This window comes from Amblyomma maculatum, chromosome 1, assembly GCF_055883805.1.
Source record: "Amblyomma maculatum isolate TAMU_Amacu chromosome 1, ASM5588380v1, whole genome shotgun sequence".
Taxonomy (NCBI): domain Eukaryota; kingdom Metazoa; phylum Arthropoda; class Arachnida; order Ixodida; family Ixodidae; genus Amblyomma; species Amblyomma maculatum.
The window spans coordinates 5,745,444-5,758,493 of NC_139344.1; the positions used below are offsets into that span (position 1 = coordinate 5,745,444).

The 13,050-nt window shown below is 45.2% G+C and overlaps 1 protein-coding gene across 1 annotated transcript in view; it reads left to right on the top strand.

Moving 5' to 3' along the window:
* Positions 1–12,746, top strand: part of LOC146201529 (uncharacterized) — a 33,261-nt gene extending 20,515 nt beyond the window's left edge. Inside the window, exons 2-4 of the mRNA XM_084583119.1 lie at positions 3,479–3,703; positions 5,128–5,331; positions 12,416–12,746. Of these exons, the coding sequence (XP_084439245.1) occupies positions 3,479–3,703; positions 5,128–5,265 (363 nt within the window). The 3' untranslated portion in view covers positions 5,266–5,331; positions 12,416–12,746. The remainder of the gene's footprint in view (positions 1–3,478; positions 3,704–5,127; positions 5,332–12,415) is intronic.
* The last annotated feature ends 304 nt before the right edge of the window (positions 12,747–13,050 follow it).

A 13,050-nucleotide genomic window follows, 5' to 3' on the forward strand; every position in this document is an offset into this window, starting at 1 on the left:
GAGGAGATCTATGAATATATTGACGGTTATTGTTTTGTTAAGCGGAAATGTGAAAAACTTACGTTCAAAAATGATTTCCCTGCAAATGTTCAATTTTTATGGGCATGGTCAAGCGTAAAAAAAAAAAAAACGTTCGTGAAGATTAAGATTAGTGCGAATACGAAGACGCAGCAGTGGTTATTAGCAGGCAGTTTAGAGCTATTCAATTGCGAGTTCCCGAGAACACATTGCAAACTTCGTCGGTGCTGCGTACAAACGCGAACGACTATAAGCAGTATCGAAAATCACCGGCAGAGCTTTGCGCCAAATCTGAATCCTAGACGGGCTTTTGCCCGAAGACTTATACTTTCTGTGGATCAACATCATAATGGGTGTTTCATTGCACGTACATATCTGCCACTTTTACCAACAGCGTCAGCATGCACCGGAGACGAAGGGATGCACGGATGGCTCAACGTGGCAAAGAAAGAAATATTACCGAAGGTTTTACTCTTCAAAACCTATAGTTATACAAAGCGAAAGCATGTCGCTTGCTGACGACGTTGCAAGGTCCTCTGCGTAAGTTACAAGGTGGCCCAGCTTCGCTTGGATTCATGGCGAAGTGTGCACTGTCTAGGCGTGCGATGCGCTCCACTTTAAACCACGGCCAAGGGCCCGACGAGTCAAGCGATCTGACAGCGGGAGAGCGCATGCGCGGCGGCTCCAGCTGCGGCGGCGGAAGCGCCGCGGCAAGTGACGTGGCTAGTCACATGCTCCAGGGAGGCTGAAGGTTGCTGAAGGTCAAAGTGATTGAGTTAGCGAAACTCATGGAACATGTCGTAGTAAAGCTTTTGCTTTAACAGTGAGTTGTCGATGTGACTGAGTCGCATAAGAAATAAGAGCGTCGCTTGGCCGCTTCTCTAGGCGTTCTGTTGCTGCTTAACGAATGTGTAACAGATCCCTAAATGTAATGCAGTGGATGATAGCGCTGATATTACTTTAAACCGCTATTCTCAGTTTAGTGACTGAATAATTGTGTCGCTCACGCTTAATTTCGTTTATGCATGAGCTCGTAATATCAGCTCATATAGTTCTGGTAAGGCAATTGGCCTCTTTCTACGCGTGCACATCATACAGACTCTTGCGTCTATAGCTACTTGGTTGAATATTAGTCTAGATCAGCGGTAAGTGAACTGATCATTCAATTTCCTTTCACTCTTATCAGTCAGCGTCTTGTGCAGACAAAGCCATGGCCCCGATATTTCCGCAATGGCAGCTACACTGAGAGGGGAGATAAGAATGAAATACATTGAAATAAAAGGCCTTTTAAGTGTCTACTACCAAGACTGAGCTTAGAATTACTTGCCTACGTCTTATTGCTTACAAAAAAAAAAAAAAAAAATCAAAGGAAAACCAAAGATGATAATAAAAAGAACATACTAAGGCATTCTGGACAAATGACTTTTTTTTTTTTTTAATAGGAATTACTTATAGACACTTTTTTTCCGTATATCGGAATATTTATAATGTCAGACGACCTTTTCTCCTTGTAGCTTTTTACTGTTTATTGCGAAGAGTGCAGTCATATTTTCTGCGCTAAATTTAACTACTCGGTAAGAACGCAGGGAAAACTTTAAAACAAAGATTTTTCTTCGCGTTAAAAGGGGGACCGTCCTCCTCAATGTGTTCATAACAGTATCTTAAGATATTCTAGAGTTATAAGTGGAATACCACTTGAACGAACGTCACTTAAACGAAGTAATCAGTTTTACGAACTTTATCAAATCTCCCACCGAAGCTCCATTAAACGCTATGCAAACGCCCTTAATTTTAACGAAATCAGTTATTGCTAATTTCAGTTGTACGAACATTTTCCGCGGCGTCATTCTGTGTCTCCCACGTCATACTGAGCATTTCAACAAGCACAGCTCGCACTTTTTGTGGCATATTTTACGAGGAGAACCACGTTTTATTACCACGTGAAGAAAAGTGGCCGTCATTTAGCGTTAAACTGAATTGGCTTGTAACCAGCAGAATCCATAGCTGGCTTTGCACGTTTAATTGGCTCCAGCCATAGCGAGAACATCGACCTTACTAGGCTTCAAGAAAGGCGTATATATGCATGCTGGTTAATCATGATCTGCTGAAGCATTCATCTGCTTGGAGAAAATAAAGGCCTTTGCTGCCCAGCAGACCGTTGTGCCGGATAAAGTTCACGGGAGATAGCACACAATGATTGAGTTCAAGAACACTGCAGACCTAAGTTCGAAAGGCCTGCAAGAGGTTACTGCATCATTTGCTTGCAAGTGAATGCAATGACAATGAATGGGTTGAGATAAGACTTGGACACCCGATGTTTTTTGAAGCTAATAAAATCAACCTTGCACACACTTATTTCAATTCAGCGAACTTTCATTTTAACAAACTTTTTCCTCAGGTCCCTTCACAATTACTTCACAGGTACTTCACAATTAAAAGTGGTGTACAAGTTAGCTGCGCTTTATTTCAGAGGCACAGGAAAACTGCTATGAGAAAATAATGCGTAGAGGAGGAGTTTGCGTGTTCTTGTCGATACATATTACCTGAAATCCGGAATAACTTTCTTAGGCACTGTTTTCTATATAAGAGGAATAACAGTCGTAAGGTCCGACTCACCGATAAAACTGCAACACCCATAACAAGCTCCTGGCACTCTTATCGATTGCTGGCTGTAAATGATCTTCTAAGCCGAAGGTGCTGGCTTCAATGTGGATTCCCTGCACATTTCTGTACACGACATCGCAGTAAGCAAGTGACGTAAGTAGAACCAGTTGGCGAGAGTGCGAACGAGACGGGGCGAACCTTAACTGGTGAAACATATGGCCTGAAATGCATGCCGGGAACAACACATATCCGTCACTTTACTGTAATGTGCGACAGCGTGCTTTATTGTAAAATATTTCAAACGATAATTTTCAACAAATGGTGTAACAGGTCGCTGGCGAGAATCAGTTGCTATCGCAACTTACGCAAGTGCCGTGCTTATACTTAATAATTGCAGTAGCTACCTGCTGGCCCGTAGTGGTATTTAGAACTCTGCCACGTGCAGCGAGGGCTGTTACTGAACTGCTCAAGTAACTATCATATTTTATTTTCTAATAGGGGAGGTGGGGAATTTCAGTGAAAAGCTTCTTTCCGAGCGTTCTCCAAACTATGACGTTCTTATTCAACTCGAGCAGAAATAAGCCCCTTTACGAGCAACTTAGGCTCTACCTGAAAGCCGAGGCAGTGCCGTGCGCTCGAGTGGAAGTTCAAATGCAGCTGCAACTCAGATGGAACACGCAGGTAAGGAGGGACGTATTTATGGGTCGTTCGTAGAGAGAATGGTTATAAGGAACAGTGCCATTTGAATCATGAATGTCTTGGATATATTTCCGTATATATACATGAAACTCAACACGTCTTCCAACGATTCTCCGGCCCTGTCTTTAAAACTGGCATTTTTTTTTCTTTCCCGCAGTTCTGCTACCTCGCACTGACCATCGTGGTCCTGCTGGCGGCGGCCCAGAGCGGCGTCATGGGCCAGGAAGAGCAGCTGCTCATGCCTTGGAACCAGTACCGTGCCTCGCCGCTGCTGGACGCTCTACGGGGATGGATCCGGCGGCCCACGTTCACCTTCACCCGCCCAAACTTCCTGCCCGCACTCAGCGCTAACGCCATCAGGCTGCGACCGGGCCTGCAACAGGTACGCTCGAAACAGGCCACCGGAAGCGAACGGCCAGGTCTGTCATCTATCCAGCGTCCGACTCAATCTTGCGAACAGAAAAAGAAGAGAGAAAGAAATTGAAATAATTTTTCCGCATTGCTGAAGCTAAAGTGGAACGCTTTTACTCATATGGTTTCCAGCAACTGTGATTTGTTCTAGCGGCTATGAGAATAGGAGGCAGTCGGATACTTGACTGAAAATTTGCAGCCCATTTACCAGAACGCCAGAACATTCAGCATTGAGGACACAATAATTCGCATCAAAGAGGCGTGTCCGGGCCGAGAGGTACGCAGGAGAATTACCTCGAAGCTGGTTGCCAGCTAGATAGTATTTGCTAAAAATATCCCATGTTGGAGGTTTCCATGCTGAAAGTAGCATCTGATCTTACAGCTCAGTGAGGGGTAGGAGAAGCATCGATAAGCCTCATAGCGCTTTCACCACACCAGTGTTCGAGCTCCGCAGGAGCTGGTTGTATACACGTAGAGTACAATGTACGTCTTTCTGAGTAGGCCGTGCCGGAAGCGGTATAACGAGAAGCGTTATTAAGCGCGCATATGTCATAGTTCATGAAGGTTACTCGCTTTTCTTCACGAACTATGCGACTGCCTGCCCCCATGCTTGTTTCGCGGAGCGTGTACGTCTGCCTCGAATTTTTATTCTTTTTTGTATTTGGTATTGGAACTAAAGAACCCACCTGTGGTACTTTGCACTGACAAATGTATTCTGGCGTGCAGTGTAACGTGCACTGCAGTGTGCAATTGAGGCCCCGCTGTGGGCGCCCCTGCAATTTGAGTATCGTTAATTTCCATCCTGCGAATGTTTGCGGGACTGGGTTCAAAATTAAGCATTACATCACAGTGTCTCTCTTTAAACGCAAAAACTTTGCATTATTATATTATCTTGTGCGCCCAGTGTACTGCTCACAAACATCAGACGCATCAACTACTAGACGCAAGCATCAAACGCAGGTGCCGAAGCAGGAAATTCCAGTAGTTCAGTGAATCTTTACAATTATCGGGAATTTGTGTTTTAGTATCTACTCACAGCGCGAGAGGAGTTCAGCATTAGTTATAGCAGACGTTAGCTCGACGAGGTAATAACAATGAGCACTCGATTTTCTATTTGTGCACGGTGAGAATCTCAAGACGGCAAAAAGAAAGGAAAAAGAAAGAAAGGACCACGTTCTGGCCAGTTAGTAACCAAAGTCTGATTTAGCTGGCTAAATAGTGCGTAAATGAAGACAAATTTCTGTACCGCGTCTAAGGTTAGCATTGAAGGTTATAGCTTGTTTTGTGAACGCCGACCGCATATGCTATACCATGTGCAGCCGCTGCAGTCGTGCGCACCACGGTTTTGTCTGCAGGTCGCGCCGCGTTGACCCGCGTTGCGAATGTGCCGCGCAGGTTCTGCGCCCCATGCTTCAGCGGCCAGCTATCCAGAACATGATCCGACCCGCTCTCAACCTGCGGCCTGTCATCGCCACCGGCATCGCCAACCTGGGAAGCCTCATTCGGCGGCCCTTCCTAAACCTGGAGGAATGACGCAGGCATCCGCATAGCCAGGCATTCGCGTTGGGAGGCATCGTGTACTCTCTCGCACCCCATAAGGTGAGTCTCAGCGCACCGAGCGATGCATTTCTACAGCCACCAAGGTCCGCCCAGAAGTATGCGATCTGTGTGCCCTTGTTTTTCGGGGTCCCCTATTCTAAAGACTTTCCTTTCAAAAGCAGAGGCCAGGTATACCGGTAATTTTTCTTCAGAGACACAGCTATCTTGCTTTACATTTCTTTTAGCTCTAGGACTATAATGGGGGGATGGGGTGGGGGGGGGGGGGGGGGGGTTCAGCGGACACCAGGTAGAAGACAAGCTGATTCAATTAGTTTGGTAATTAACCAAGTACGTTAGTGAACATTTTAAGTTATAATTTCAGATGGTATGTTGTATTTGCAGAACTGGAGCTCGTTCTTCAAATAATATAGCCTTCAAAACGAGTTCCATAAAGAAAACAATTGTAGCGCGCGTTATAAGGCCCTCAAATGTTACCTGATAGGCAGTTTCGCACGCTAGCACTGCGCCTGTGACTCCATATCACTCCCTCAAAAGATTTCATCACTCTGTTGGCAACACCTGAGAGCCAAACCGGGCGCACGGCGATTCGTTGTCAACTTCGTTTCGACCATCGGGTCGCTCAAGGCCACCGCGTCGCGGTACCCAAAGGTTCGCACTGGCTGAGCGATGTACGCTGAACGCCGCTGGCGCGGTTTTAATAGGTGAAACCGCCTATCAGAGTCGCATTTGTGGGCCTTGTAACTTGCGCCATAATTTTTTGAAATATTTTTTTCCCCGGATATACTATTTGGACGCCGAGCTCCAATTGTGCAAATACAATATATCCCCTAAAATGAATATTAGAAATATTCATTAACTCATTTTGTTTATTAACGAGCTAATTGAAGCCTCCAGGTGCTTACATGGTGTCGGCCGTAGCCCTCAATAGTCCCAGTGCTACAAATAATTTAAAGTCAGTTACCTTTTTTCTTAAATTTTAGACGTTCTAAAGCAGAAAAAAAAAATGGCAAGGGTTCAACGCTGCTGAGCCAAATATTGAGCGGAAGCATTAGTTGCGGATGACTGAGTGTTCTTTTCCTTCTCTTTTTCTTCTTCCACAGTCCACCATATAAAGCTCCGCTTTAACCAAGCCGTATGAATGTGTCTTAGTGGCCTATAGGGGTAACATGAATGGCAGGGTCCTAGCAGGCTTATTCTGACATAACCGTCCCATGTGAAACGAGAGACCCAAGTTGGCAGCTCCTGCCGACCACTTGAGTTGGTAGCCCAGCTCTCACCTTAGTGTCACGTGGGGTGTGACGTCACTGCGTCACGTGGGTAAAACGTGGCTACCAGTCGCGCTACACTGAAGGCTCGAAACCTAGAGTAGTATTGCTTTCGCAATAAAAGAAAACCGGTAGACTGACTTTACGTTCGTCCACACTTAGACATATTATACTATTTATCGTTCCTACGTTGCGAGATGCTTTCCACGCGTTATTGATGTACACGCTTGTGTATATTCGCGATAGGTAAGTTAACAGAAGGAAAATTTCAATGGCAAGGTTGAAATGAAGCTGACTTTATATGAAATAATTGCGGCGAATAGGCTTTGACAGTACTCGACATTTAACTCTATTACTATGTACAGAATGCATGCACGGAAAAAGTAAAATATATATCTTATTTAAGATTGCCTGGGGCATATCAGCTCGCTGCTTTTATACGGACATCGTAAGTTCGGGAGTGGGACGCGTCGAGCTTTCTTAGCACAAGTTCAGCAACTGCTCCTTGTAAAGAAAGTGCCAAGACAGACGATGCACAAGCCAACGAGGTTCAGAACAACGGCTTGCCGGTACTTGTTCGCCGCGATTCTTCGAACACGAGCAACATTTTGTGAAACGTTGAAATGATATAAGCGGGGTCTCGAGATCAATTTCGAGCACCGTTTTAATCGCACGGAAAACCGGCACGAGAATAACTAACAGCTCCATTCGCGTACACAGGTCACGTAGAACTCGGGCAGCCGGCAAAACTGGCGCAGGCGCGCGGGGACTACCGGCGATGATCAGTTCCGGCTTCTCTTCTTATTTGTCGTGAGTGAAACGGGACGCAACACAACAAGGACAGTTTTTCAATGTATAGGCGTCTTATTCGGCGTCTCGCCGCGGCGCAACACTCTCTGCGCTTAAGTTCAGCTTAAACTATGCGGGGCGACTTCGAGAGAAGTGTTTCATTTGCAGCCGGAAAGGATTTCACTGTTCTATTTTTCTTTTCTTCGCTAGCTCACACAGCGTTTCTGGTAGTGAGTAACCCCGGCAGAGTGTGCGCGAGACCGTTACCGAACAATGGGAAACGGCGGGAGACAGAAAAACAGCAACAGCGGCAGCGAAAAGGGAAAGAAAGCGCGCCGTCCTTGACAGAGAAATGCAAGCAGAGAACGAGGTCACACACACACGAACAAAGTACGCGCCGGTGGTTTCCCCCGTCGTTGCACGAAAGAGAAAAGCCTTGTGCCTGTTGACCTAGAGTTCCCGAACGTTCACACGTCATCGGTCTTGGTTGTAGCCTGGTGTGATTTGGCGCGGCCATGACGAAAACACTAAGTGAATATTGCGGCAGTCGAAGAGGCCGGGAGCTACACCTCCGGCTTGTATGCCTGCTGTCGGCTAAGTATAAGCCGATTGGCTTCCGCGCGCCGTGTTCAAACTGCCGATCGCTATCAGAACGTTTTCCCCTTCGCGCCGAAAAACACACGCATCATGTGAACAATTTATAATCCGTGCTCTGCGTGCCCTTTTGCTCGATCGCCTTACCTTCCATAGAAGCGCGGCTCTGTCACTGCTGGGCATACCGCACGTTGCCTAGTTAGTCGGCTAATCTGAGTTCCGTCACCTTTTTTAGCCCGATCCGGTATTCGAAGCGCCGTTGGGAGCTGTAGTGGACAGCGAATGACACGTGTCCGTCGACACCTTTACAACAATGACGACAGGAACGCGTTTTTGCCGCCTCGATAGTGTGAAAGAGCAGCCATCTTGCAAATATCTTGCGCAGGTAACTCGCCGAAGCCGACAGCTATTCTTCTCTTGCTGTAGCCCACCTAGTAACGCATACAATGGCGAATAAAAAGAAATGTTACGTTGAAGTAACAGGCGACCGAGAGGGTGGAATCACACCGCGAGGCGCTGAGAACACGCTGATAGAGACAATGGCAGGCAGTACCCAAGTGTACATCGGAGATAGCTCAGCAGGAAACAACCCCGTCAAACGAGCCCCTCCCCGTGTTCCGGAATGCACGGTGCTGACTCAAGCGTTCGAAGGCTATGGGTGATTCTGCTTATGGGGTTATCTAGCGTTGTCGTCGAGACAAGCATCGCCATCATTTGTATTACCCTTATTAATTTTTTACCATTAAGAATCCCATAAAAAATGGTGACATTAATTGAGAGAACACTGAAGATCCAGCTTTTGACATGACAGAGCTAATTTATGTCTTTATTTACTTATCACTGTACCCACAGCGCCATTATCTGGAATTAGAAGGGAGGGGAGGGGGGGGGTAAAAAAAAGAAAAACTAAGCATGATATGTGCAGATAAGAAACAAAACAACAATATTTAATTAGGGACAACACAATAACATAAAACACCATGGTAAATTTAACGGCGCCGAAAACCGCGCACACATAAATGTTCATAAACGTTTATCACAGTGATTAAGAAAAAAACATCATTGGGTATTATGGACACCACTTCTGGCAACATGTTCCAGTCGGAAACCGTTTTCGGAAAGACATTATTTTAAAGAGATCAGTTCTGCACTTGTATTCTTTTCCCTTGAGGGAATTATCTTTTCGTAATAACACAGAGTCTGGCTTAACTATGTATTTAGTCCGGTCGATGCCTGTTCTTGAATGTAAAATACTTTGGAAAAATTTTAGTTGATGAATTTTCCTGTCCCAACCTGTGTGCCCCAACCTAAGATTTCCGTCGTATGTGAAACAATAAAATACCTGTTATAATTATTAAAAACGAAATGGACAGCAAGATTCTGAGCTCTTTCTAATTTCGGAATGTCACTTGCTGATTTCGGGTCCTAGACTGTATAAGAATACTCAAGAATGCTTCGACCGTTGTACATATACAGCCGGTCTTTAGTTCTGAGGAGAAAATGTTTTGCGATGCGTCGCAGAAAGTCCAAAATTCTCACAGGCTTTGACAGTAACAAAATCAGCATGACGGTGCCAAGGCATACCACTATAGTAAAATATACACCAATATATTTAAATTAGGACGCTGACTTCAGGTTATTATTATTAATGGTATAACTGAAGATATGAGGAGTCTTGTTTTTAGTTAAACACACACGTACAAATTTTTATGGGTTCAGATTTATGCTCTAGCCTTCACACCACTCAGATAGTTTGTACAGGTCATGTTGTAATGTTTCGCACTCATTTAGATTGTGAATAACTCGGTACAACACACAATCGTCTGCGAAAAGACGCATGCTTGAAGGAATTCCCGCAAAAATATGATTTATAAAACTGATAAAGAGTAACGGCCCCAGGACGGATCCTTGGAATACCCCTGACGTTACATCCACTCCATGAGACTGATACCCGTTAACAACAACCCTCTGACACCTAAGACTCAAATATTCTTTTATCCCCCTGAGAACTTTCTCATTTATCTTCTACCATGATAATATTTGTAATAATAACGAGTGTCATACCACATCAAATGCTTTTTTGAAGTGCAAGAATATACAATCAATACAACATCCTTTACCCAGTGCGCCTGTCAGATCATGTGTGCACAAATTCTATAAGCCTAGACACGCGAGTAACCGCTACGGAAACCATGATGGCTCCCTTTGGACGGCTCCCATCTGCTGATTTTCGTTTGCGTACATTGCTACTACTCGCATAATCTCTAATCCTTTAATTTGTACCTTTGTTATCGCACACATAATCTCCAACATACAGTCGTAAGCTTCCAAGCTATGTCAAAGACCGCCAAGCATATACATACACCTCCCCGATTTAACCAAGTCGCTAGGACTTTCCTACGTGCCCTAATGGCAGTCGGTCTGACTCGGGGCCTCAGCACCCGAGACTTGATTGCGATCTCAACTTCTAATCTCAAAGAAGTTGTCCGATTTGGCAGGTTCTAACAACTCGGCCATGTCATAGGGTCGCATGACCTCACCGAACCCTCCGACCAATCAGTGGCTGGCCAGGAATGTCATCTGCAATTTACTATCTGCCATATACATGGCCGTGATTTTTCGCTCACAACGTCGACACCCAATTTTATTTAGAACAGGGCCTTTAACGTGACTGCTTTAAAAACTTTTGGCTGTTGAACTTCCCCTCGCACTTAAGAGTTGGATCGGCCTGGCACTATCTCTATCGATGTGCAATTCAACGGCGCAGGGCCGCGTCTTTTTATTCTGCCGCTGTGATGGTAGCCACACGCGTTAGCTTTTTACTCGCCCCTGTACCTCAGCTAAGCGTACTGAAATGCTGGCATAACCTTAATGAATAGCTTGAGCTTTACGATGTATTGGAAATGAAGGGAAATGGGAAATGAACATCAATTTTAAGAAGCAGTTTTAGTGACAACGCCAACGCTGAGGCAAACTGTTTTTTAAAACGATTTTTAGTTTACTTAAGCCCGCTGTGTAATTGTGTGTCTCCACTAGAGTGGCTGAGAAAAATCGACGATGGTGATTTGATTTCAATGGTGCAAAGGCAGCTTGGCTAAAGAGCACCTTGGCAGAATTACATTTTAGTCTGCAAGAGGTAAGGTGGAATACCCATTTTCAGAGCCTTCAACCCCCTAGAAGGCGAGTCAGCTGCTGAGGAAGACTGGCTTTTGAGTGGTTTTCTTTGCAGGACTATTAAAAACCATTAACGTTTTGCATTAGACGAAGAAAAACTGGTCATATTTTAAGGGCGCTTTTGTTTTTCTTTCGCACTAGAACGCGGTCAAATGAAACCGTCGCGACCATGTGCAAAATTCCGAGAGCACTGCAGAATCTGCAGTGGAGAATTGGGAAAGCCTGAGCGTTGCTGCTGCACAGGGTACATCGCGCGCCCCTTGTCGAACACAACCATACGTTACGTTGAACGCTTCAAAGTACACTGGCGTTTTATGATGGGTTGTGCAGGAAAAGAAATGCGCAGCTATAGTATCTGTTACTCGCGGTATCCCGCTACTATCATCGTCACGGTATAGGCAAGGAGAATTATGATGTGCGTGAGGCTTGATTCCCTGTAAGGGTGGTTCGATTTCCGGTGGAGCAAGGATTTTATTTTCTGGTGACGTCATCGCAGACGCCCGGACGGACACGCTGGCGATTCATGAGCCATAAAATGCCTTCGCCTTAAAATTCTGAACGGAGCACATATTTCACCACAGGCCCATTTTTCGCCCGATCAATCTTTTAGTGCACGGACAGCGTTCCGATGGTTAAATCAAAGACTAAAAAATACCGCGAAGAGGCGAAGAAAGAGCAGGTACCTAAGATGCAGTACCAACTATAGGCAAATTCTCTGTGCTGCATGGGTGATTTTTTTTTTTTTAATGATGAAATCATCCGAATATTTCGTTTCGTTTTTCCCATGGAGCTGGATACTAAGACGAAGCACGCGAATGCGGTGTTAGGTGCTGTTGCTTGCAAAGACGCTGTGAGCAATTGCGCAGTAATTAAAACGGTAAACCGTTCGCTCAATGCTATACGGACCACGCAGATTCTGAGTGCTGAAGTAGCAGAGTCTTTGAAGGTAGTGCAGCACGTGAACAAGTACGGTACTGAATGGGTGTTGAACTGTTAAGGAGGTGAAGTGACTGAACGTCGTAGGATCTCTCATGGCAGTACCTCGCGTATATGTCCTGTAGTGAAACACACGATGCAAACATTTTAACAATGTGTAAGCGATAGAGGATGAACAAACAGCAGAATTATATTTACATGACTCTGAAAGAGCACTAAGAGGCAGACCTCGGTGCATTTGTTTACTATGTAATCTTTTATTTGTTTGTTTGATTGATTGACTGTTCAACTGAAAGCTTGATTTAGGCAGGCATTCGGCATTCGTTAACAAGATGTCATGCTTTTTGTCTGCCTTCCTTGCGCAGGTTCCGCTGGTTAGGAGCCAGACTTCATGCTTCATCAGCCTCTACGCAACCTCGGGCGGCGCAAACTGTAAAACAACTTGCGCATCGTTTCCGGGTGCTGCCTTACCTCCTTCATCCAAGCGCATATGTACAGTTCGGCGATCACCAAGAGTGCCACTGGACGGGCCCCGGTGGCTGATTATTTTTTTACCTATGTTTTTCCTCAGATCGCGCCACTCACCCTCCAGCGCGTATATACCTGACGGCCGGACCACACTTCAACGGACCTTTTTTTTTCAGATAACAATCACCCAACTAATTTATTTCTTGAATGAATAAAAACATATGTGTACGCGCCGTTTTTATCATCAAAGGATGCGTCTGTTTTCATCGTAGTCTGCGTGTGAAGGGCAGTTTGAAGAGGTAGCGGCTGAATTTGCGTTCTGCAAGAGGACAACGGCTGGTTAAAATTCATGCTTTCCAAACGGTGACGCGACTATGTGAGAAAAAGCTCCATCAGTGCCGACAAGGAGATTTCTGTCGCCTGTAGTCGTCCTTTGGTTTAATATAGCTACCTAAATGACCTATGAAACCGAAATCTTATTTTGAACAAGCTAGTTTTTAGCTTCAGCTATTATCCTCATTGGCGTCTCTAA